This window comes from Mesoplodon bidens, assembly GCF_964165515.1.
Source record: "Mesoplodon bidens genome assembly, chromosome: 19".
Classification (NCBI taxonomy): Eukaryota; Metazoa; Chordata; class Mammalia; order Artiodactyla; family Ziphiidae; genus Mesoplodon; species Mesoplodon bidens.
The window spans coordinates 53904566-53932097 of record NC_138179.1 but is presented as its reverse complement, the minus strand read 5'-3'; the positions used below and the strand labels follow the sequence as shown (position 1 = coordinate 53932097).

Genomic DNA, 27532 nt, shown 5'->3' with positions numbered 1-27532 from the left:
GTAGCTACTCACTACAGAGCCTGGAATGAGCAGACTTGTGAGCTTAGTGGTGCTCAGTAAAGTTGGCAATATGGCTGCAGATGATCAGCAGTCCTCAGGGCCATGTGTAAACAAGAAATATTTGTTGCAAGCCACTGACATTTGTGATCCCATCTGTGGGTTAAAATGTACATATACACTTATGGAATATTTCTAGAAAGAAATAGAATATTTCTGGAAGGATTAGTAGACAATGGAAGTAGAAGGGGTCAGAGAGAGGGAATCTCAATTTTCAGGTTATATTCTTCAGCATCTTTTAATACATGTTCATGGCAAGCATTTGTTTTTATAATAATTTCACACAAAAATAATCTTAGTTAGAAAAAGACAAAATGAAAGGTCTTTAAGAGTATCAAAATAAAAGACAAAATTTCTCCAATTTAAAATTTTTCTTAAAATACTTTTATATTAAGAGAATATATTCTCAATATAAAAATTATGGAAACCAGAGAAAGGTATGAATAAGAATAAAAATCATGGGCCTCCCTGGTGGCGCAGTGGTTGAGAGTCCGCCTGCCGATGCAGGGGATACGGGTTCGTGCCCCGGTCTGGGAGGATCCCATATGCCGCGGAGCGGCTGGGCCTGTGAGCCGTGGCCGCTGGGCGTGCGCGTCCGGAGCCTGTGCTCCGCAACGGGAGAGGCCACGGCAGTGAGAGGCCCGCATAGCACAAAAAGAAAAAAAAAAAAAAAAAAAGAATAAAAATCATCAATTATGTCATCAACCAGACATATAATTTCATTTGTACCATTTTAGAGATCTGATTCATCACCTTGTATATGTGATTTTGTATTCTGCTTTTCAATTTTACATTATAATAAGTACTTTACAGTGTTAAAAATTCACAAGCCTCACTTTTAATTGCTATATATATTCCACCATACATGTATGTGATAATTAGCTTAATTATTCCCTTAGTGTTGGATAAATGTATTAATTCTAATTTTTTACTACCTTAGGTAACGTCTCAATAGACATTTCTAGGCATAAAGTATCTCCTGTATTTATGACTTTTCTTTAGAATATACTCCTATTACCAGAATGGCTGGGTCAAAGACATGAACATGTTTAGGCTCTTAACACATACTGCCAGACCGCTTTCCAAATAAATTACATGGATTTACAGTCTTACCAGGACTATGAGGCAGTCACATCGAGAATCGTTTTTTTACTTCAGCTTATATGACAGGCAAAAACTGATATATCAGTAGCTCTTGTTTTAATATTTCTCATTACTAGGAGGGCAAATATCTTTTCACGTGTTTATTATTTATTTGCATTTTCTTTCATACAAATTATCTGTGGCTTTTCATTTGCTCACTAATCGAAGTCTTAGTGCTTTACCAATTGATTTGTATATAATTTCTTCCATTATATTAAGCTCAGAACATCTAGTTTCTTTGTGCTTTTATATAGCACATATAGTAACATACCAACGAATCTTTCCATCCATGCCCTCACTAGCATAATAGCTCTCTAATCTCTGGTTGTATCTCAGAATCATCTGTGGGACATTCATCTCAGAGATTTGGATTCAATTAGTAGAAGATGGAGCTAGGTAGATATATTTTTAAAAAACTGAAAAGGTGAAAACAATGCATTGTGTTCTATGTTTTTTATTTTTTCTGGTGGCCCAAAAGTTGAAGTGCACCTGACTCTGTCTAAAGCTCTGTCTTAATACTTAATCTCCTTAAAACAATGAGTTAAAAAAAAAAGGGGGGGGGCATACGATAAAGTTTTCTGGAAGAAGATGTCACTATTCATAATAGGATTTTACAAAAGCCATTTCTCCTACCTGGTTGGAGAGTACTAGGAAAAGACAAGGTGACTTTTTCATCTTCATTCTGATAGTTAAATCCTGTAGCATGTATTTCTGGAATGGAAAAAAAAATTACTTCACAAATCTGACTGGACTGATAAGACCAAATCCAGACGGCAGCAATTAACATTTTCAAGAGCAAAATCTCTACTAAAACTAAATATTCTTAATTTAATAAATTAAGTTCCTATTAACAAGAGTATCATTTCAAAGTAACCTATTTTAGGCTATGTAACCTAAGTTAAATATGCTCCTTAGATACAATTACACATCCTATATTACTTCACAAAACTTTTATGATATAAGGGAAATAGGGCTGCTATAAATATGACAAGGTTTTCTACCAGATTCCCAGACACGCTTCATTCTCATCTTTGTGTGACTATGATACTGCTTTATATGCTGCAGTCTTACTCATGAACATTTGAAATACTGAGCAGATTGCTAAGATTTTGGTGTTAAAGATACATCAGTGAAAGTTCTGTCCCCCACCCAAACATAGGTAACAATTCCAACAAGATATAAATCATATTTCCAGTGAAATTCTTTGTTGTTACATTTTACAGAAATAAAGAAGGTGAAAACAGGTGTGTGGATTAAATTAAGACTTTGATTTATTCCCTACCAGGAGTGAGAAGAGTCTGCTTATTTAACCGATACTTCAGAATGCTTAGTTGACACTTTAGGAAAAGAGCTAAGTAGATCAACTCCCAACCACATCATATCCCCATTCCAAAAGAAAAACTGCCCAAAGAGGTAGCCTTAATAAGCACTTGAAAAAATGTTCAACGTCTTTAACCATCAGGGAAATGCAAATCAAAACCACAATGAGGTACCATGTAACACCCACTAGGATGACTATAACCAAAAAGATAGACAATAATAAGGTTTAAGGGAGGATGTAGAGAATTTGGAACCCTCATACATTGCTGATAGGAATGTAAAAATGTTTCCAAATGCTATGGGAGGGACTTCCCTGGTGGCGCAGTAGTTAAGAATCCACCTGTCAATGCAGGGGACACGGGTTTGATCCCTGGTCCGGGAAGATCCCACATGCCACAGAGCAACTAAGCCCGTGAGCCACAACTACGGAGCCCACAGGCCTAGAGCCCGTGGTGCTCCACAACAAGAGAAGCCACCACAAGGAGAAGTCTGCGCACTGCAACAAAGAGTAGCCCCAACTCGCTGCAACTAGAGAAAGCCCATGCGCAGCGACAAAGACCCAGCGCAGCCAAAAAAACAAACAAAAACAAATGCTATGGGAAACAGTCTGGCAGTTCCTCAGAAGATTAAATACAGAGTTACCATATAACCCAGAAATCCCACTCTTAGATATATATCTAAGAGAAATGAATACATATGTCCATACAAAAATTTATACACAAATGATCTTAGTAGCCAAAAAGTAGGAACAACCCAAATGTCCAACAACTGATGAACAGATAAAATGTGATATACAATGGAATATTATGCTACAACAAAAAGAAACGAAGTGCTGATATATGCTACAAAATGGATATGCCTTGAAAATATTATGCTGAGTGAAAGAAACCAGACACAAAAGGCCACATGTTTATATGAAATGTCCAGAATAGGCAAATCCATAGAGACAGAAAGTAGACTAGCCATTGCCTAGGGCTGGAAAGTCATGCAGAAATGGGAAATGACTGCTCATGGGTACTTTCTTTTTGGGATGATGAAAATGTTGTAAGGGACTACCCTGGTGGTCCAGTGGTTGAGAATCTGCCTTCCAATGCAGGGACACAGGTTCGATCCCTGGTCGGGAACTAAGATCCCACATGCCATGGGGCAACTAAGCCCATGCGCTGCAACCGCTGAGCCAGTGCACCTCAACTAGAGAGCCTGCATGCCGCAAAATACAAAGCCCAAGTGCCACAACTACAGAGCGCACACGCTCTGGAGCCTGCACACCACAGTTAGAGAGAAGCCCCCGTGCAGCAACTAGAGAGAAGCCTGCATGCTGCAACGAAGAGCCCACATGCTGCAATTAAGACCCAACGCAGCCAAATAAATAAATAAATAAAAAATTTTTTTAAAAAGGGGAAGAAGGGCTTCCCTGGTGGCACAGTGGTTGAGAGTCCGCCTGCCGATGCAGGGGACGTAGGTTCGTGCCCCAGTCCGGGAAGATCCCACATGCCGTGAAGCGGCTGGGCCCGTGAGCCATGGCCACTGAGCCTGCACGTCCGGAGCCTGTGCTCCGCAATGGGAGAGGCCACAACAGTGAGAGGCCTGCGTACCGCAAAAAAAAAGGGGGGGGGGGAGAAAATGCTCTAATTGATTCTGACGATGGTTGCACAACTCTGTGAATATATTAAAAACCACTGAAGTGAACTGTATGGCGTGTGAATTATATCTCAATAAGCTATTATTAAAAGAGAGGTAGCCTTACCAGTCACAGGCTTAAGTTTGATATGGGTAACAGTGATTCAAATTTAATAACATTCTATGAACCAGGCAAGATGCCCACAATTCACTTTTTTTTTTCCAAATGAGTCAGCCAAAGATTAAATTTCCAATGTTTCTTTTTTTAAAAAATATTTATTTATTTATTTAGGTTGCGCTGGGTCTTAATTGCGGCATGCAGGATCTTTTAGTTAAGGCGTGCGGGAACTTAGTTGCCGCATGCAGAATTCTTAGTTGCGGCATGTGGACTTCTTAGTTGCAGCATGCAAACTTTTAGTTGCAGCATGCAGACTCTTAGTTGTGGCATGCATGCGGGATCTAGTTCCCTGACCAGGGATTGAACCCCGGCCCCCTGCACTGAGAGCATGGAGTCTTACCCACTGGACCACAAGGGAAATCCCTCCAATGTTTCTAATACGATGGTTCAAACATGTCTTTATAAAGCCAAAATCTTTACAAAACCAGTAAGAAACTATAACTTCAGTTTTTAAAAGAACTTTAATCAATTATTCCTCATTTTACAGATGAAGAAAATGAGGCATATAAAGTTAATGATTCACCTAAGGTCACAGAGCTGGACTAGAACTCAGTTCCCTTCCTATTCCTGTTGCCAAAATTCTTTCTGCTATCATAAGCTAGCTCCTAAATTTGAACAGAAACTCAAGACTTGGTGTATATATATACAATATTAATGAAATCTCTACTGAAACAATGACTTTTGCTGGCAAAAATCTGAGATTTGCTCTAACTTGATCCCCAAGAATAGAATTTTACTTTGCCTATAGGGAAGCTAAGAAGCACTTCAAGGCTTAAGAATGTACCTTTCTAACTAATATATGAAGTAGCATTATGATACCTCTGAGGTACTATGATCAAAGACCATCTGCATAAAAGTTTACTAAAGTTAACTTGTTTTTATAGATGCACAAAAAAGCTTCAAAATGGTAAGAAATGAAGCTAGAAAAACAAAAGAATAGCAGTTTTTAAATTGAAATAATCAAGCACTGTATTGTTAGGTTACATTCTACAAAATATGCTTCCAAATGTACATATCAACTATACATGTGTACCAAAAAAAGAGCAAAACTTCCGCCAAAATTCTCTTAGTAAAAAGGGAGTAGCCATATATTTGAATTCTTTAAAAGTCTATTGTATTATGGGATACTCTTCCAATTACTTTATATTGGACAACATACTACTTGGCAAATGTACATTAGAGTTTGAAATAACCTCGGTCAATTGTAGTTTTGTATATTCTGTATATGGCACCACCACTTATCCAGTGGTTCAAGTCAAAAATACAAAATGATCCTAACTGCCTCCCTTCCATGTCTGTCTGTCTCTTACACTATACATCCAACAAGCAAATTCAACACCCTTAATCCCAGACTTTTCAACGTCTCCACCACTACAGCCCAGTCCAGAGTACCATTATTTTCTCTCCTCGACCACTACAATAGCCTCTTAACATTGCTGACCAGGGGATTTTTGCAGAAACTGTGGCCGGCAATTTGTTACATAAGGGAATATTGAAACACCCAAGTTTGAGTAAATATCAACAACTTTTTTTGCACGTAATGTACTTATTTGAAACTTTGTACATGTCTTACTAAAGCATTCTAATATTTTGTTAGAGTGTGATATGCAGTACAGCAGGCACCTCTGTGCAGGGGAACAGAACATCTATTACAAATATACCGTGTTGCACTGCGCTTTCCCCTAAGAGCAGACTCTACGCTTTATGACAGCATTTCTTTTTGTTTAGTCCTGTGTATATTATTTCCTCTAGCATATATTCTTTTATTTTACCTGAGAGTCGACAAGGTGGATCTTTGCGAAACGCCACAAGAAGGACCAGGTTCGGGACTACCACTACACTTACCAGAATGGCCAGTTACCCATTCTCTAGCTACTGCTAAGAAAAATTGCTTGTAAGTCATTTTATTCTGTGCATTAAGGTTACAGTAAAATTTTAAATGCACTGAATAAACCTCAATTACTCAAACAGAAACTTACTTTCTTATACCATTTCCAAGTTTTCTGGAAGATACTGAAGTTTGCCAGATATTGATCAGAGTGATCATCAACTCCTTTCATATATTTATTATACTCTAATACAGGGGTCCCCAACCCCCAGGCCACGGACCGGTAGTGGTCCGTGGCCTGTCAGGAACTGGGCCACATAGCAGTAGGTGAGCAGCGGGAGAGCGAGCAAAGCTTCATCTGCCGCTCCCCATTGCTCGCATTACCACATAAACCATCCCCCCGCCATCCATGGAAAAACCGTCTTCCACAAAACCAGTGCCTGGTGCTAAAAAGGTTGGGGACAGCTGCTCTAATATATAAGTGGGCTTAGTTATCTGATGGCCAGTCCTCCTGTCTTCCTTCCTGTAGATGTTATGGATCCATGCTATGGAGAGGCTATGGATGCGTCATGAATAGTTGACATCATGTGGACCAGCCTCTTGTCTTTCCATATAAGAAAAGTCACTTCTCTCTTCCGTAAGAATGTCATTTCTCCCCTCTGCAGATATTTAGATTTCTCCTTTAATTGGTTTGGTAGATCACGATTCTCTCTTATAGTCCCACAAACTCTGGTTTTATTTTCAACAATATTTCAGATGTGGACACACTGTTGTAATAACTGTCTTGGTAAATATGGTGCCACGAACCAAGATAACGTTGTAGGACCGATAATATTGTTTCTTATAGTTTCTTTCCTTCATCCATGTAAATCTGAAGGTTGCATATATATCCAGTTTCACTTTCACTAACCATCCTGACCAAAATTCCATATTTTGTAAGTTTTCTGGGGTTATAGGTTTTGAATCTGAGGCATCCTCTCTACTTTATCACTGCCTCCACAAGTGACAGCTCTTGTCTGGTTATATAGATTGACTGAAATTTTGGTAGAGGGGCTTCCCTGGTGGTCCACTGGGTAAGACTCTATGCTCCAAATCCAGGGGGCCCAGGTTCGATCCCTGGTCGGGGAACTAAATCCCACATGCATGCTGCAACCGAGAGCTTGCATGCCGCAACTAAGACCCGGCGCAGCCCGCATAAATAGAGAGATAATAGATAGATAAATAAATAAATAAATAGATAAACAAATAATATTTTTAAAATTTATTAAAATTTTTTGGTAGAAAATAAACCAAAAGAGGTTTAACTTTTGAAATTCTGTCTGTAGGAAGTGGAGTTCCTGAGTTATCATTAAAGTGAAGAAATGTCATTATTTGTTGGAACATTCTTCTCGTCATAATCTTTGGAAAGATAGGTGTTTCAAGTAAGGTATCAGTCGACCAATGTTCTTTCCAGTGTGACTTTCTTATTTGTCCCAACAAAGTTATTAACCCAAGAAACTTCTTCATGTCACTACTGGTTACATCAGAACATTTTAAAGCCACATCATACTTTTTATATGATTTTTCATTCTGTTGGTGAAACAAGTTTGTTTGAGAAGTGACCAACTCAAAAAAGTCGTTACCAAAAATTGTTATTTCACTAACATTTTGCAGGTTATTACATTCAATAGTTAAACCTGGGCTTTCCTGGTGGCGCAGTGGTTAAGAATCCGTCTGCCAATTCAGGGGACACGGGTTCGAGCCCTGGCCCGGGAAGGTCCCACATGCTGCGGAGCAACTAAGCCCATGTGCCACAACTACTGAGCCTGCGCTCTAGAGCTCGTGTAACTACTGAGCCCACGTGCCACAACTACTGAAGCCCGCACGCCTATAGCCCATGCTCCGCAACAAGAGAAGCCACTGCAATGAGAAGCCCGCACACAGCAACGAAGAGTAGCCCCTGCTCGCTGCAACCAGAGAAAGCCCGCACACAGCAACAAAGACCCAACGCAGCCAAAAATATAAATAAATAAATAAATAAATTTATTTTTTTAAAAAGTTACACCTGACACACCCGTAAAGTCTTCTAATTTTTGTGAAATGTTGTCTTCAACCCACTCTTCTGCCGAAGAAAAGGATCATTCTACAGCACCATGGGTTTCATTTTCACTTTCCATATCAGAATCAATCACTAAGGTTTTTGTCTTTCTGTTGGTCTAATATTCACACGCGTCTGAATCAGAACTAGGTTCTGAAGGACTATCATCTTCTGAGACACTAGTATATACGTCGCTCAGACAATCAGAGGAAAAGCACCTGGATAAAATCCACTGAAATATTCTTTTTCACTCAAAATTTCGCAGTGCATAATTTTTGAAAATTTTACGGTAATAAACTTGCGTTTATAATATACACAGGGCGGAACAAAAACCTAATGGAGCAAAATGTGAATGATAACGACAATCATAAGTTGTATAATGAACTCTTGATCAATTTTAAGTTCTAACAATGTCTCACGGTGATGTTAATTATATCGGCTAACAAAAGACGTATTAATATGTCTCCGGTCAATAAACTGTTAACTGGTCTGTTTCCACTTTTGCTGCCTTATAATCTTGTCTTCACACAGCAGCTAGAGTAATCAGTGAGATCTAAGCCCCTAACGGAGTCCCAAATATTCAGAATGAAAAGCTAAGTCTGCTTAAGATGGGCAATTATTTCTTGGAGAGGACCAAAAAAATCACTCACCATAAAAGAAAAAAATTGATAGATCAAATTTCATTAATATCATACTATACGGCACAGGGAACTATATTCAATATCCTGTGATACACCATAATGGGAAAGAATATGAAAAAGAATATATATATGTAAAAAAATTTTTTTAACTTGTAATTATCAAAAGACACTATTAAGAAAATGCACAGGCTAACCACAGACCAGGAGAAAATATTTTACTTTGTATATATGACAAAACACTTGTATCCAGAATATACATTAAAAACTTCTACAACTCAATAAAAAGACAGACAACCCAAAACACGGGCAGAATCTTCGACATTGGTCTTACCAATACAATGTCTTTCTAGATATGCTTCCTCAGGCGAGGGAAACAAAAGCAAAAATAAACAAATGGGATTACATCAAACTAAAAGGCTTCTGCACAGCAAAGGAAACCATCAATAAAACAAAAAGACAACCTACCAAATGGGAGAAGATACTTGCAAATGATGTATTTGAAAAGGGGTTAATCTCCAAAATATATAAACACATACAACCAACAACAAAAAAAACCCTAATTTTAAAATGGACAGAGGAGCTAAATAGACATTTTTTCCAAAGAAGACATATAAATGGTCAACAGGCACATGAAAAGATGTTCAACATCACTAATTTTTAGGGAAATGCAAATCAAAACCACAATGAGATATCCCCTCATGCCTATTAGACTGGCTATTATCAAAAAGACAAGAAATAACAAGTGTTGGCAAGGATCTGGGGAAAAGGGAACTCTCATATACTGTTGGTGGGAAGGTAAACTGGTGTAGCCACTATGGAAGACAGTATGGAGATTCCTCAAAAATTTAAGAATAGAATTACCGGGACTTCCCTGGTGGCGCAGTGGTTTAAGAATCCGTCTGCCAATGCAGGGGACACGGGTTCAAGCCCTGGTCTGGGAAGATGCCACATGCCGCAGAGCAACTAAGCCTGTACGCCACAACTACTGAGCCCGAGTGCCACAACTGCTGAGCCCGAGTGCCACAACTACTGAGCTCTGCAATAAGAGAAGCCACTGCAATGAGAAGCCCACACACCACAACAAAGAGCAGCCCCCGCTCACCACAACTAGAGAAAGCCCGTGTGCAGCAATGAAGACCCAACACAGCCATAAATAAATAAATGAATGAATGAATGGATAGAATTACCATATGATCCAGCTATCCCACTTCTGGGTATTTATCCAAAGAATATGAAAACACTAATTCAAAAAGATATATGCACCCCTATGTTCATCACAACCTCATTTACAATAGCCAAGATATGGAAACAATCTAAGCACCCATCAACAGATAAATGGATAAAGATGTGGGATATATATACAATGGAATATTACTCAGCCATAAAAAGATGAAATCTTGCCATCTGCCACAACACGGATGGACCTTGAGGTTACCATGCTAAGTAAAATAAGTCAGCTAGAGAAAGACAAATACCATATGATATCACCGATATGTGGAATATAAAACAAAACTAATTTTAAAAAAGCAAAATAAAGGAACAAACTAAATCAAACAAAAACATGCATATACAGAGAACACAGCAGTGGTTACTGGGAGTGGAGGGTGCCCAGGAGAGGGCAAAATGGGTAAAGGAGATCAACTGTATAGTGATGAACAGAAATGAAATTTTTGGTGGTGAGCACACTGTATGGTATACAGAAGTAGAAATATAATGTTGTACACATGAAACGTACAACAAAATGTCACTGAAGATACAGAGCAATGTCTAGAACTCATATTTTGCTGCTGGTGCCTCACTGTTGTTCCTCAAAGACTGCAAGCATTCTCCAACCTCAGAGTTTCTGCAACTTCATGGAAAATTCTTTATCCAGTTACCTACACATTTTATGTCATTCAGGTCTCTGCTCAAATCACTTCTTTAGAAATCTGTTCTATCACCTTAAACAACTATCTTCACTCTATATCCTCTTACTGTGATTTTTGAGTACTTATCACTACTTTACACCACACATTTGTTATTGTCTTTCTTTCCAGATTGAATATATGTATCTGGAATGTTGATTCTTGGTTTTGTCCACCACTCTACCTCCAATGCTAGAACAGTTTCTGGCACATAGTAGGTTTAGTAAATATTAGCAGCACAAATAGATCACTTTAAAAAGCAACAGACTAAGTGATTACATCATAGAGATCATCAATACCATCCATATAAAATACATTAATAAAAAAACCCTGGGGGAAGATCCCACATGCCACGGAGTGGCTGGGCCCGTGAGCCATGGCCGCTGGGCCTGCGCATCCAGAGCCTGTGCTCCACGGCAGGAGAGGCCACAACAGTGAGAGGCCCGAGTACTGCAAAAAAAAGAAAAAAAACCCTGGGAGGGGGGCTTCCCTGGTAGCGCAGTGGTTGAGAGTCCGCCTGCTGATGCAGGGGACACGGGTCTGTGCCCTGGTCTGGGAGGATCCCACATGCCGCGGAGCGGCTGGGCCCGTGAGCCATGGCCGCTGAGCCTGCTCGTCCGGACCCTGTGCTCCGCAACGGGAGAGGCCACAACAGTGAGAGGCCCACGTACCTCAAAAAAAAAAAGGAAAGAAAAAAAAGAAATAACAGCCTGAGAGCTGACTTCTTAAGATCAACAATGGAAGAAAGAGGACAGCTTGAATAAAAGAGTCAATGTACTGGAAGAAAATAATTGCAATCTAGAGTTTTATAGCCAGCAAAAAATAACCCTCGAAAATGAACTTTATAACCCAGGCACCTATGGTCAATTAATGTATGACAAAGGAGGCAAGGATATACAATGGAGGGGCTTCCCAGGTGGTCCAATGCATAAGACTCCACACTCCCAATACAGGGCACCCAGGTTCAATCCTTGGTCAGGGAGCAAGATCCCGCATGCATGTCACAACTAAGAAGCCTGCATGCTGCAACCAAGAAGTCCACACGTTGCAACTAAAAGATCCCACATGCTGCAACTAAGACCTGGCACAGCCATAAATAAATAAATATATTTTTTTTTTTTTTTTGCGGTACACGGGCCTCTCACTGCTGTGGCCTCGCCCGTTGCGGAGCACAGGCTCCGGACGCGCAGGCTCAGCAGCCATGGCTCACGGGCCCAGCCGCTCCGCGGCATATGGGATCCTCCCGGACCGGGGCACGAACCCGTATCCCCTGCATCAGCAGGCGGACTCCCAACCACCGTGCCACCAGGGAGGCCCAATAAATAAATATTTTTAAAAAAGAATATACAATGGAGAAAAGACAGTCTCTTCAGTAAGTGGTGCCAGGAAAACGGGACAGCTACATGTAAAACAATGAGATTAGAATATTTCCTTAAACCATATACAAAAATAAACTCAAAATGGATTAAAGACTTAAATGTAAGACTTAAAACCATAAAACTCCTAGAAAAGAACATGGGCAGAACACTCTTTGACATCACAGCAATATTTTGGGGGGTCTGTCTCACAAAGCAAATGAAATAAAAGCAAACATAAACAAATGGGACCTAATTAAACTTAAAAGCTTTTGCACTGCAAAGGAAACCATCGATAAAATGAAAACACAACCTTTGGAATAGGAGAAAATATTTGCAAATGACATGAGCAACAAGGGATTAATATTCAAAATATATAAACAGCTCATACAACTCAATATCAAAAGAACAAATAACCCAATCAAAAAACAGGAAGAAAGCCAGAATAGACATTTTTCCAAAAAAGACATACAGGTGGCTAACAAGCACATGAAAAGATGCCCCAAATTGCTAGTTATTAGAGAAATACAAATCAAAACAACAATGAGATATCACCTCACACCTGTCAGAATGGCTATCATCAAAAAGTCTACAAATAATAAATGCTGGCAAAGATGTGGAGAAAAGGGAACCCTTGTACACTGTTGGTGGGAATGTAAATTGGTGCAGTCACTATGGAAAACAGTATGGAGGTTCCTTAAAAAAATAAAAATAGAACTACCATATGATCCAGCAATTCCACTCCTGGGTTATGTATCAAATAAAAAGAAAACACTAATTTGAAAAGATACATGTACCCCAATGTTCACAGCAGCATTACTTACAATAGCCAAGATATGGGAGCAACCCAAGTGTCCATCAACAGATGAATGAAAGATGTAATTTATATATAACAGAAACTTAGCCATAAAAAAGAATAAAACCCTTCCATTTGCAATATGAGTCAGAGAAAGACAAATACTGTACATTATCACTTATACTTGGAATTCTAAAAAATAAAACAGGGCTTCCCTGGTGGCTCAGTGGTTAAGAATCCACCTGCCAATGCAGGGCACACGGGTTCAAGCCCTGGTCCGGGAAGAACCCACGTGGTGCGGAGCAACTAAGCTCGTGCGCCACAACTACTGAGCCTGCGCTCTAGAGCCTGCGAGCCACAACTACTGAGCCCACGTGCCACAACTACTGAAGCCCATGTGCCTAGAGCCAGTGCCCTGCAACAAGAGAAACCACCGCAATGAGAAGCCCGCACACCACAACAAAGAGTAGCCCCCACTCACCTCAATTAGAGAAAGCCCATGTGCAGCAACGAAGACCCAAAGCAGCCAAAAAATAAATAAATAAAATAAATTAATTAATTTAAAAAATAAAAATAAATAAAACAAATGAATTTATGTAACAAAACTCAGTTATAAAGAACTAGTGATTGCCAATGGACAGAGAGAAGGGGGGAGGGACAAGATAGGGGTATGGAATTAAGAAATACAAACTACCATGTATAAAGTAGATAAGCAACAAGGATATCTTGCATGGCACAAAGAAATAAAGCCATTATTTTGTAATAACTTGAAATGGAGTATAATCTGTAAAAATGCTGAATTGCTATGCTGTACACCTAAAACTAATACTGTAAATCAACTACCATTAAAACAATGTAGGAGGGCTTCCCTGGTGGCGCAGTGGTTAAGAATCTGCCTGCCAGTGCAGGGGACGTGGGTTCGAGCCCTGGTCTGGGAAGATCTCACATGCCACAGAGCAACTAAGCCTGTGCACCACAACTACTGAGCCTGTGCCCTAGAGCCCACAAGCCACAACTACTGAAGCCCGCGTGCCTAGAGCCCGTGCTCTGCAAGAAAAGAAGCCACTGCAATGAGAAGCCCACGCACCACAACGAAGAGTAGCCCCCACTCACCACAACTAGAGAAAGCCTGCACGCGGCAATGAAGACCCAACGCAGCCAAAAATAAATAATAAATAAATTTTTTTTAAAAAAAGAAAAAGAAATTCAGGCCCAAAAAATATGACAGACTTATTACTGTATTTCTTTACATTTTGTTTTAGCTCACTCAATAAGTATTTACTGAACACCTACTATATGTCAGATACCATGGAAGACCACAGGTGAAAAAGAATGAATCACAGCTCTTAGTCCTTAAGGAACTTAGATTCTAATAAGAAGTAGCACAGACAGAAACAGATAATTAAAATATGGTGTGGAGACTTCCCTGGTGGCGCAGTGGTTAAGAATCCTCCTGCCAATGCACGGGACATGGGTTCCATCCCTGGTCCAGGAAGATCCTACATGCCACAGAGCAACTAAGCCCATGCGCCACAACTACTGAGCCTGCATTCTAGAGCCCACGAGCCACAACTACTGAGCCCATGCACTGCAACTACTGAAGCCCGCGCACCGCAACAAAGAGTAGCCCCCACTTGCCGCAACTAGAGAAAGCCCGCACGCAGCAACGAAGACCCAATGAAGCCAAAAATAAAATAAATTTATTTAAAAACATATATATATATATGGTGTGGTTTTTAATGACAGGCAGTAGACTGTGTGATGACGTGCATGGACCCAAGGAGCTGAACTGTCTAGGTTTGAATCACTTACCAATTTTATGACCTATAGTAGGTTATATAACCTCTCTGTACCTAGGGATATCTATATGATTATGTAATGCATTTAGTGGCTAGCATACACTAAACAATGAATTCATTTTTCTTACTATCATCACTATTAACATTATTATTATTAAGAAAAATGATACCCTTGGTTGGACCTGGTCTGAAGGTTAGGAAACCTAACTTAGGAAGACAAATACACCTTGTATAATCAAATGATAAGTCATCTAAATTCTTAAAACAACAGTCACTAAAGCAATCCATAGCAGCTTAAAGCTGTTTAAATAATGTTTTAAAACTTGCCAAATACAAATAAAACTTGAAAACCATTATACACTCATATACTTTATATTTGTACATAGCCATATGGAAACTTAACTATTCCTCATCAGCGAGTCTTTCACTATCACTCAAAACCAACTAAAGTGAAAGTGAAAGAATGTAAGTATGTACAATTGCAAACTTCATGTTCTTTCTCTCTGACCTGTACTAAAAAGGAATAAAAAGGTTGGCTACTGTTATCAAAGGATTTATTCAATGGGACTCCAGTTTTTTTTTGGCCATGATTCACCTCTTGCGGGATCTCAGTTCCCCAACCAGGGATTGAAGCTGGGCCACGGCAGTAAAAGCCTGGAATCCTAACCACTAGGCCACCAGGGAACTCCTGAAGATTACTTATTTTGAAATGGATCCATTCCGGGAGTTCCCTGGTGGCCTAGTGGTTAGGATTAGGTGCTTTCACTGCTGTGGCCCAGGTTCAATCCCTGTTCGGGAGCTGAGATCCCACAAGCCGCAGTGTGGCCAGAATTAAATAAAAAAAAGGATACATTCTGCATAGAAAGCAGAACACAGTTCACAGATAAACTCAGAAATCCCAACAAGATCAGGAATTAAAAATGTGAGGTTTGGGGACTTCCCTGGTGGTCCAGTGATAAAGAATCCGCCTTACAATGCAGGGGACGCAGGTTCGATCAGTAGTCAGGGAAGTAAGATCCCACATGCCGCCGGGCAACTAAGCCTGTGTGCCGCAACTACTGAGCTTGCATGCCTCAACTAGAGCCCATGTGCCACAAACTACAGAGCCCACGCGCTCTGGAGCCTGTGCACCACAATTAGAGAAGAGAAAAACCCGCACACCACAACTAGAGAGAGGTCTGCGCACCACAACGAAGAGCCCACATGCCATAACGAAAGATCCTGCATGCTGCAACTAAGACCTGACACAGCCAAAAATAAATAAAATAAATAAATAATAAATAAATCTTTTTTTTAAATGTGAGGTTTTATCTTAATGTTAATACTATTTATAAATTCTTCCCTTGAAAAATATGTCTTCTGTTTGTCTCTACTGTCTTTGCAATTGGTTTTAAGTTTCCTGTAGATAACGGATACTTCAGACATGCTTTCACACTTACCAAACTACCACTTAAAAATGGATATTGGGGGCTTCCCTGGTGGTTCAGTGGTTAAGACTCTGTGCTTCAGGACTTCCATGATGGTCCAGTGGTTAAGACTCCACACTCCCAATGCAGGGGGCACGGGTTCAATCCCTGACCGGGGAACTAAGATCCCACATGTCGCCCGGCGTGGCCAAAAAAGACTCCGCGCTTCCACTGCAGGGTGCATGGGTTCGATCCCTGGTCGGGCAACTAAGGTCCCATATGCCACGCAGTGTGACCAAAAAGAAAATAAAAACTTTTTTTTAATGGATATTAAATAAAAACTCCTTGAATTACTACACAAATGACCACTTAAGCAAACAAAACAAAACAAAACAAAAAACTTTGATATGGGGAGGGGAAGCCTTCAAATAAATAATAAACTAAACTTCCCTTAGCTAATTTATCTGAAAAGTGAGCAGACAGGCAGAACCTGGGAGATAGAGGGGAACATTCTGTACAATATTACCTGCAGTTCCACAATAATCGAAGGTACTTGATTCTAACATTAATTATGATGCTTACATAAATAATTATTTATGTACACATCAATAAGACTTAAATAAGGAATTCCCTGGCGGTCCAGTGGTTAGGACTCGGTGCTTTCACTGCTGTGGGCCCAGGTTCAATCCCTGGTCGCAGAACTAAGATCCTGCAAGCTGTGTGGCCCAGCCAAAAAAAAAGACTTAAATAAACCAAAATGTTAAATGTTTATAAAGCAGCCAAATAATGTAGGCTTGGGAACCAGTGCTTAAATGTTAGAATATATATACCTTCAGAGTAAAGTTCCATTAAAATGGAAAATAGGAAAATGTGGGGAGGAAAAAAAAAAAACAACCTACTCACCAAAATTGTCACTGAATTGTTTACGGTTGTCAAAGCATCTAAAGACACAATCTGTAGGGGATTCCCTGGCGGTCCAGTGGTTAGGACTCCGGGCTTTCACTGACAAGAGCCTGGGTTCAATCCCTGGCCGGGGAACTAAGATTTCACAAGACACACGGTGTGGCCAAAAAAAAAAAAGGATCAACTGTTAATATATCTGGATTAAAAGGTATGAGAAAGTTTTAGCTTCTATTTGAAATGGTCTCACTTTCCTCTTTCCAAGGGAGAGCAGGTAGAAGAGTAGACAACTCATACTCAGTATAGGTAATATAAATCCTATTATGCATTATTTTAAGGCAAGTTCTAAGATTTCTGGATAAGTCTCAAGTGACTGAATGGTCACAGAATGCTAATTAGAAATTTTAATTTGTAGACTCATAATACCACAGACTGAATCAAGTCCAGAAACATTAACTAGAATATAAAAATCTAGAAAGACATGACAAAAGAGAATTCTAAACCAAAATGCGAAATCAAAATAGCCTTTCAGTTAGCTGCAGATTAGCAAGGAGGGAGAAAGCTAACTGAAAAAATTCACTCAACTGACAGATTTAACTAGTACGGCAAAGTTAAAACACAAAAGACAGACACAATGAAATTTTGCAATGACAGATAACAAAGGGTGTACCTACAATATATATCATGTATGTTCAAAGCAATACAAAAATAGGCCAAAAAAATTACAAATATAAAATTGTTGCCAAAAAATTTTAAAGGCCAATAGTGTATGAAAAGATATTCAACTCTATTATAAAAAGTTCAAATGTAAACAATATATTTTTCATTTCTCAGATGAGAAAAGAATAGAAAGATTCATAATAACATCCAGTAAAACAGCAATACAGATATCCAAAACCTGTCACACTGGTTCACAAAAGATGTCTTTTGCACTATTGTTTATAACAGCCAAAAAAGGGAGGGATAACCAATATGTGCAACATTAAGAAATGGCTTCGTAGGGGGCTTCCCTGGTGGCGCAATAGTTAAGAATCCGCCTGCCAATGCAGGGGACACAGGTTCAAGCCCTGGTCCGTGAAGATCCCACATGCCACGGAGCAACTAAGCTTGTGCACCACAACTACTGAGCCTGCTCTCTAGAGCCCGCGAGCCACAACTACTGAGCCCACGTGCCACAACTACTGAAGCCCACGGGCCTAGAGCCTGTGCTCCGCAACAGGAGAAGCCACCACAATGAGAAGCTCGCACACCACAATGAAGAGTAGCCCCCGCTCGCCATAACTATAGAAAGCCTGCACACAGCAACGAAGACCCAACGCAGCCAAAAATAAATAAATAAATAGTTATTTTTTAAATAATGAACAATCTCAAAGGGAAACTAATAAAACATTCTATTTACAATAGCATCAAAAATAACATAAAATACTTAGGGAAAAACTTTAACCAAAGAGGTGAAAGACTTGCACACTAAAAACTACAAAATGATGGGCTTCCCTGGTGGCGCAGTGGTTGAGAGTCCGCCTGCCGATGCAGGGGACATGGGTTCGTGCCCCGGTCCGGGAAGATCCCACATGCCACGGAGCGACTGGGCCCGTGAGCCATGGCCGCTGAGCCTGTCCGTCCGGAGCCTGTGCTCCGCAACGGGAGAGGCCACAGCAGTGAGAGGCCGGCGTACCGCAAAAAAAAAAAAAACTACAAAATGTTGCTCAAAGAAGTTAAAGAAGATACAAATAAACGGAAAGACATTCCTTGTTCATGGATTAGAAGACTTAATATTGTTTGATATTGTTTGATCCATATGTAGATTCAATGCAATCCCTCTCAAAAGCCCAACAAATTTAAAAACCCATCCAAAAATTCAAACAGAATCTCAAAGGACCCTGGAGAGCCAAAACAATCTGGAAAAAGAACAAAGTTGGAAGTCTCACATTTCCTGATTACAGGGCTACAGTAACCCCAAAAAGTGTGGTACTGGCATCAAGACAGACATATAGACCAATGGAATAGAATGGAGAGCCCGGAAATAAACTCTTGCACATACAGTCAAATGATTTTTAACAAAGGTGCTAAAACCATTCATTCAATGGGGAAAAGGGAAGTCTTCAAATAGTATTTAGAAAAAATAGTATTTGGTATTTGGAAAACTGGATATCCACATGCAAAAGAATAAAGTTGAACCCCTTATACCATACACAAAAATGGATAAAATGTGGGAATTAACACTATAAAAGGGACCTAAATGTGGGAACTAACACTATAAAACTCTTAGAAGAAAATATAAAAGTTTCATGACACTGGATTTGGCAATAATTCCTGGGTATTACACCAAAAGCACAGGCAGCAAAAGGAAAAATAGACAAATTAGACTTCATCAAAATTTAAAACTTTTGTGCATCAAAAGATACAAACAGGGAATTCCCTAGCAGTCCAGTGGTTAGGACTGCCGAGGGCCCAGGTTCAATCCCTGGTCAGGGAACTAAGATCCCACAAGCTGTGTGGCGTGGCCAAAAAAAAAAAGAAAGAAAGAAAGACAATCAACAGCATGAAAAGGCAACCTACAGAATGGGAGAAAATATCTGCATAGTATGTCTGATAGGGGGTTAATCCAGAATATGTGAAGAACTCCTACACTCAACAACAAAGAACCAGCCAACCCAATTTAAAAATGGGCAAAGGACTTAAATAGACATTTCTCCTAAGATGTACAAATGGTCAGTAAGTGTATGAAAAGATGCTTAATATCACTAATCATTAGAGAAATACAAATCAAAACCGAAATGAGATACCACTTCATACCTATTAGAACGGCTATTACCAAAAAAAGAAAATAATAAGTGGTAGCAAGGATATGGAGAAACTGGAACCCTTGTGTACTACTGGTGGGAATGAAAAATGGTGGAGCCTCTACAGAAAACAGTTTGGCAAGAAATAAAAGACAGAATTACCATATGATCAAGCCATTCACTTTTGGGTATATCCAAAAGAATTAAAAGAGTCTCAAACAGGGCTTCCCTGGTGGCACAGTGGTTGAGAGTCTGCCTGACGATGCAGGGGACACAGGTTCGTGCCCCAGTCCGGGAAGATCCCACATGCCGCGGAGCGGCTGGGCCCGTGAGCCGTGGCCGCTGAGCCTGCGCGTCTGGAGCCTGTGCTCCGCAACGGGAGAGGCCACAACAGTGAGAGGCCCACGTACCGCAAAAAAAAAAAAAAAAAAAAAAAGTCTCAAAGAGATATATCTGTACACTTATGTTCATAGCAGCATTATTCACAATAGCTAAAAGGTGGACACAAACCAAGTGTCTACTGACAGATACACAGATAAAATATACGTACCACATTTCCTTAAAAATGAAACATGCTACAACACAGATGAACCTTAAAGACATTATGGTAAGTGAAATATGCCGGTCATAAAATGACAAATGCTGTGTGATTCCACTTATATGAAGTACCTAGAGTAGTCAAATTCATAGAGACAGAAAGTACAATGGTAGTTGCCAGGGCCTGAGAGATGGGGGGAAATGAGGAGTTATTGTTCAATGGGCACAGAGTTTTGGTTTTGCAAGATAAAAGAGCTGTGGAGATGGACAGTAATAATGACTGCTCTACAGGTAAATGTGTACCGATGAACTGTACATTTATAAATGGTTAAGATGATAAATTTTATGTTATGTGCATTTTACCACAATTAGGGGGGAAAAAAAGATGAGCTGGCTATATAGTCTGCCAAAAAAAAAGAAGAGAAGGGGAGGAGGAGGAAGAAAATTAATTCCTCTCTAGAATGAGCTAAAATCGCTGAGAGAAATTAAAGAAGATCTGAATAAATGGAGAAATAAATATTCTTCATGAATGGTAAAGCTCAATTTTGCTCTCCCCAATGGAGTCAATGCAATCCCTTTAACAATATCAACAGGCTTTTTGGAGAAATTGACAAGCTGATTCTAAAATTTATATGAAAATTAAAGGGACCTAGAATAGCCAAAATCATTTTTATTTTTTATTTATTTATTTTTGGCTACATTGGGTCTTTGTTGCTGTGCACAGGCTTTCTCTAGTTGCGGCGAGCGGGAGCTACTCTTCGTTCTGGTGCGCAGGCTTCTCATTGTGGTGGCTTCTCTTGTTGCCGAGCACAGGTTCTAGGCGGGCGGGCTTCAGCAGTTGTGGCTCGTGGGCTCTAGAGCACAGGCTCAGTAGTTGTGGCGCACAGGCTTAGTTGCTCTGTGGCATGTGGGATCTTCCCGTACCAGGGCTCGAACCCGTGTCCCCTGCGCCAGCAGGGAAGTCCCCAAAATCATTTTTAAAAAGAACAAAGATAGAGCGCTTAACTACCTGATTTCAAGACTTAAAATACAGCAGAAAGAGTGTAGAAATTCAAAGGGGAAAGAATAACCTTTATAACAAATGGTGCTAGAAAAAGTAGACAGCCATATACCAATAGACAGCCATATACCAAACCTCTACCCTTATCTCATACCATGTACAAAATTCAACTCAAAATGGATCAAAGCCCTAAATGTAAAAGTTAAAATTATAGAACTTCTAGAAGACAACTGTAATGTTCTTAAATTTTGCAACATCTGAAATAGGTCAGGGACTTCCTGGGTGGTCCAGTGGTTAAGAATCCGCCTTCCAATGCGGGGCACACGGGTTGAATCCCTGGTTGGGGAACTAAGATCCCACATGTCGCGAGGCAACTAAGCCCTTGTGCCGCAACTACTGAGCCCGCACACTCTGGAGCCCATGCACAACTACAGAGCCTGCATGCTGCAACTACTGAGCCCACACATCACAACTAGAGAAGTCCACATGCCGCAACGAAGAGCCTGCACCCTGCAACGAAGAGCCCGCGCCCTGCAACGAAGAGCCCGCGCCCCACAATGAAGACCCAGCACAGCCACAATAAAAATAAATAAATAAATAATAAAATAAAATAAAATAGGTCATAAGGGACTCCCTGGTGGTTCAGTGGGTAAGACTCTAAGCTCACAATGCAGGGGACCTGGGTTCAATCCCTGGTTGGGGAACTAGAACCCACATGCATGATGCAACTAAGTCCGCATGCCGCAACTAAGAGCCTGCATGCTGCAACAAAAAGATCCTGCATGCTGCAACTAAAGATCTCGCGTGCCACAGCGAAGATCCCGCATGCCGTAACTAAGACCTGGTGCAGCCAAAATAAATAAATAAATAATTTAAAAATAACCATAATAAAAAAATAAAATAGGTCATAAAAACCCATGAACCGTAAAAGAAAAATTCAATAAGCTGGAATTTGTTGAAATTTAAAACTTATGCTCTTCAAAAAAATAAAAATATAAAGGCAAGCCACAGACTAGGAGAAAATATTTGCAAAACATATGTCCACCAGAGGCTTATGCCTGGAATATTTGAAGAACTCTTAAAATTCACTAAGAAGGTAAACAACTCCCCCCAAATGGCAAAAGGTCTGAAGAGATACTTCACCAAGGAAGATAATACGAATGGCAAATAAGGACACGAAAAGATGCTCGACGTCATTAGCCATTAGGGAAATGTAAATTAAAACCACAACAAGATACAACTACACAACCACTTGAATAGCTAAAATTTAAAAGACAGAATATAAGAAACGTTAGCAAGGATATGGAGCAACAGCTGATGGGGATATAAAATGGTACAACCATTTGAGAAAGCTGGCAGTTTCTTTAAAAATTCTCCATTTACCATATTATGCAGCCATTGTGTTCCCAGGTATTTTTTTTAAGTGTTTTTATTCATTCGTTCATTTATTTATTTATTTTTGGCTGCATTGGGTCTTCGTTGCTGCACGTGGGCTTTCTCTAGCTGTGGTGAGCAGGGGCTACTCTTCTTTGCAGTGTGTGGGCTTCTCATTGCGGTGGCTTCTCTTGTTGTGGAGCATGCGCTCTAGGCGCGGAGGCTTCAGTAGCTGTAGCACGTGGACTCAGTAGTTGTGGTATGCGGACCCTAGACTGCACGGGCTTCAGTAGTTGTGACCTGCAGGTTCTAAAGTGCAGGTTCAGTAGTTGTGGCACACGGGCTTAGTTGCTCTGCGGCACGTGGGATCTTCCCGGACCGGGAATCGAACCCGTGTCCCCTGCATTGGCAGGCAGATTCTTAACCATTGCGCCACCAGGGAAGTCCCTATTCCCAGGTATTTACCCAAGAGAAACGAAAGCATATGTCCACAAAAGGGCACATATTGCTTTTATATTTTAAGAATGTAACTTTTTATATTGGAAATAAAAATAAAATCACTAGGAGAATTTCTGATATCTGGTCTTACATGTAAGGAGCCTAGAAGTTGCCACTCCATCCTAACAACACAAGTAAAAAGCTGGAGAAACTGAAAACTCAACAACTCTCCTTAGATCCACCAGAGAAGTGAGGACAAAGAGCAAACCACTGCTGAAAAAACTGGAGACAGGCAGATACAGAAAATCACAACATACCAGGGCAGAAACCCTCAAGAAGAAATCACCCCTGGCAACTAGTGCTGGGGTAGGAATACCTGAACTGTAATTGATGAAGAGCTGGAGGCTCTGTGTGGACAAGCTTGAGAGTTTAAAATTCCAGGAGGACCCTCATGCTTTTTGTGAGTCTTACCTCCAGGAGCTGTACCAGGTCCTAAAAGTAAATATCAGAGAAAAATCCTCTCATCCTTCTGGCAAGGGGAGGGGAAAAGAAACCATTCTGAAATATGCTAGAATATTCTGTTCTTAACAAAACCTGCCCTCAGGAGAAACTATTTTACCAGAGTTTAACCTGCTGGGGTTCCATCAGAGCCTAACTTACCTGGGGTAAAGTAAATGCCCAACTCCAACCCCTCCTAAGGGGGCTACCTAAGGGGGTAAGAAAACCTGAGAAGCACCAGTGAAGCTCACAGACCACAAGCACAAGCTCATGGAAAGACTAAGATTTAATCATAGGACTAAAGAATGCTTCCGCTCCCCTCTTACCTTACCACTGCATTATTAAAGTCCTATTTACTGCAGTTCCTTTTACCTAGTACATCATGCCTGCCTTTCAACAAAAAATGGCAAGGCACACTAAAAGGCAGAAAACACCACTTAAAGAGACTGAACAAGCATCAAAACTGGAATCAGATATGGCAGGAATGTTGGAATTATCAGACCAGTACGATTAATATCTAACAATGGATAACGCAAGCAGAGACATGGAAATTCTGAGAAATAAAAAGAAATGCTAGAGATCAAAAACACTGTAACAGAAAATAAATAATACCTTTGATGGGCTCATTATTAGACACAGCTGAGAAAGGAATCTCTGCACTTGAGGACTTGACACTAGAAACTTCCAAAACTGAGAAGCAAAGACAAAAAAGACTGAAAAAAACAAAAACACAACAAAATATCCAAGAACTGTGGGAAAAGTACAAGAGGTGTTATGTACATGTAACAGGAATAACAGAAGGAGAAGAAAAAGAGAAAGAAACAGAAGCAATATTTAAAGCAATAACAACTAAGAACTTCCCCAAATTAATGTCAGAAACCAAACCACAGATCCAGGAAGCTCAGAGAAGGATAACGGAGGGGAAAAAAAAAAAAAACAACAATTACACCTAGGCATATTAGAGTCAAAATTTAGAAGATCAAAGCTAGAGAAAAAAAAAATCTCGAAAGAAGCTGGAGGAAAAGAAAAACACCTTACCTACAGAGGACCAAAGATAAGAATTACATTCAACTTCTCAGAAACCACACTAGCAAGAAAAGAGTGGAAGGAAATCTTTAAAGTGTCAAGAGAGAAAAACTACTAACCTAGAATCCTGTACCTTTCAAAATTGTCCTTCAAAGTGAAGGAAAACCAATCTTTTTGTGAACCTAAACTGCTCTTAAAAAATAAAGTCTTGGGCCTCCCTGGTGGCGCAGTGGTTGAGAGTCCGCCTGCCGATGCAGGGGATACGGGTTCGTGCCCCGGTCTGGGAGGATCCCATATGCCGCGGAGCGGCTGGGCCCGTGAGCCATGGCCGCTGGGCCTGCGCATCCGGAGCCTGTGCTCCGCAACGGGAGAGGCCACAACAGTGAGAGGCCCGCATACCGCAAAAAGAAAAAAACAAACAAACAAAAAAAATAATAAAAAAAATAAAGTCTTTTTACAAAGTGAGGAGAAATAGACTTTCTCAGACAAACAAAAATTGAGGGAATCTGTTGCCAGTAGACATGCTTTACAAGAAATGTTAAAAGTTCTTTAAAGAGAAGGAAAATTATATAAGTCAAAAACTCAGATCTACAATAAAGAAAGGAAGAGCATCAGAGAATGAGTAAATGAGAGAAAAATAAAAATGTTTACTTCTCTTATTCCTAATTGATCTAGAAGATAATAGTTTGTTCAAAATAGTAATAGCAGCAATGTATTTGATTATGTTGGCTTCTGTGTGGATGCATATGTATAAGGGAAATGAATGAAAGCAATGACACAAGGAATGGGAGAGAAGAATTAGGAATATTTTATTAGAAGGTACTCACACTACCTGTGAAGCAGTATATTTTTATTTGAAAGTGGACTAGATTAGTAGTAAATGTATACTGCAAACTCTAAGGCAATCACTAAAAAAACTTTAAAAAAGGAATATAATTGATATGCTAAGAAAGGAGAGAAAGTGGCATCATATAATGTTCAATTAAAACCATAAAAGGTATCAATGGTATAAATACACCAATGAAAAAACAGACTGTCAGAGTAGATCAAAAAACAAGACCTAACTACATGCTGTCCACAGAAACCCACTTTAAATATAAAGACACATATAAATTAAAAATAAAGAGATGGGACTTCCCAGGTGGTGCAGTAGTTAAGAATCCGCCTGCCAATGCAGGGGACACGAGTTCGATCCCTGGGCCAAGAAGATCCCACATGCCATGGAGCAACTAAGCCTATGTGCCACAACTACTGAGCCTGCGCTCCAGAGCCCACGAGCCACAACTACTGAAGCCCATGCTCCACAACAAGAGAAGCCACAGCAACGAGAAGCTCGCACACCACAACAAAGAGTAGCCCCTGCTCGCCACAACTAGAGAAAGCCTGCACGCAGCAATGAAGACCCAACGCAGCCAATAAATAAATAAATAAATAAATAATTTTTAACAATAAATAAATAAAAGAATTTTAAAATATGTTTCATAAATGGGCTTCCCTGGTGGCACAGTGGTTGAGAGTCCGCCTGCCAATGCAGGGGACACGGGTTCATGCCCAGGTCCGGGAAGGTCCCACATTCCGCAGAGCGGCTGGGCCCGTGAGCCACGGCTGCTGAGCCTGAGCGTCCGGAGCCTGTGCTCCGCAACGGGAGAGGCCACAACACTGAGAGGCCCGTGTACGGCAAAAAAAAAAAAAATATATATATATATATGTTTCATAAAAAATAAATAAAGAGATGGGGAAAAGATATATTATGCTAACATTAATCAAAAGAAAGTGGAAGTAACTATATTAATTTCAGACAGAGCAGACTTCAGAAAAAGGAAACTTATCAGGGATAAAAAAGGGGGATTACGGGCTTCCCTGGTGGCGCAGTGGTTGAGAGTCCGCCTGCCGATGCAGGGGACGCGGGTTCGTGCCCCGGTCTGGGAAGATCCCACGTGCCGCGGAGCGGCTGGGCCCGTGAGCCATGGCCGCTGAGCCTGCGCGTCCGGAGCCTGTGCTCCGCAACGGGAGAGGCCGCAACAGTGAGAGGCCGGCATGCCGCAAAAAAAAAAAGGGGGGGGGATTACATAATGATAAAAGGGGCAATACTCCAAGAAGATATAACAGTCCTTAATATGTATGCCTCTAACAGCAGAGTGTCAAAATACATGAGGCAAAAACTGATAGAATAGCAAGGGAAATATATGAATCTACTATTACAGTTGGAGATTTTACAGTTGGAGATTTTAACACCCTTCTGTAAGAAACATGCAGATCCAGCAGCAGTGACTCAGTAAGGTTACAGTTGAACTAAACAGCACCATCCATCAACTGGATATAACTGACATCTATAGACTATTTCATCAAACAATAGCTGATTATACATTCTACTCAAGTTCACATGGAACATTCACTAAGACCACACTCTGGGTCATAAAACACAGATTAACTAATTTAAAAGAATAAAAAATTATAAACTGTCTGCTCTCAGACTACAACGGAATTAAATTAGAAATCAGTAAAAGAAAAATAGCTTGAAAAAATACTAAAATACTTGGAGATTAAACACACATCTAGATAAGACACAGGTCAAAGAAGAAATAACCTTCCAAAACAGAAAGCACCAGGTCCAGATGGGTCCACTTGTGAATTCCACCAAACATTTAAGAAAAATTATACCCGTTTTCTACAATCTCTTCCAGAGGATAGAGGCAGAGGGAACACTTCCTAACTCATTCTATGAGGCCAGCGATTAACCTAATATCAAAATCAGACAAACACATTACAAGAATACTACAGACCAATCAATATCTCTTATAAACATACATGCAAAACTTCTCAACAAAATATTAGCAAATCAAATCCAACAA

At 40.2% G+C, this 27532-nt stretch overlaps 1 protein-coding gene across 1 annotated transcript in view; it reads right to left on the bottom strand.

The window, feature by feature from the left end:
* NPEPPS (aminopeptidase puromycin sensitive) overlaps positions 1 to 27532 on the bottom strand; it is an 86131-nt gene that overhangs the window by 39862 nt on the left and 18737 nt on the right. Inside the window, exon 3 of the mRNA XM_081219978.1 lies at positions 1834 to 1911. Coding sequence (XP_081076104.1) covers positions 1834 to 1911 — 78 coding nt within the window. The remainder of the gene's footprint in view (positions 1 to 1833; positions 1912 to 27532) is intronic.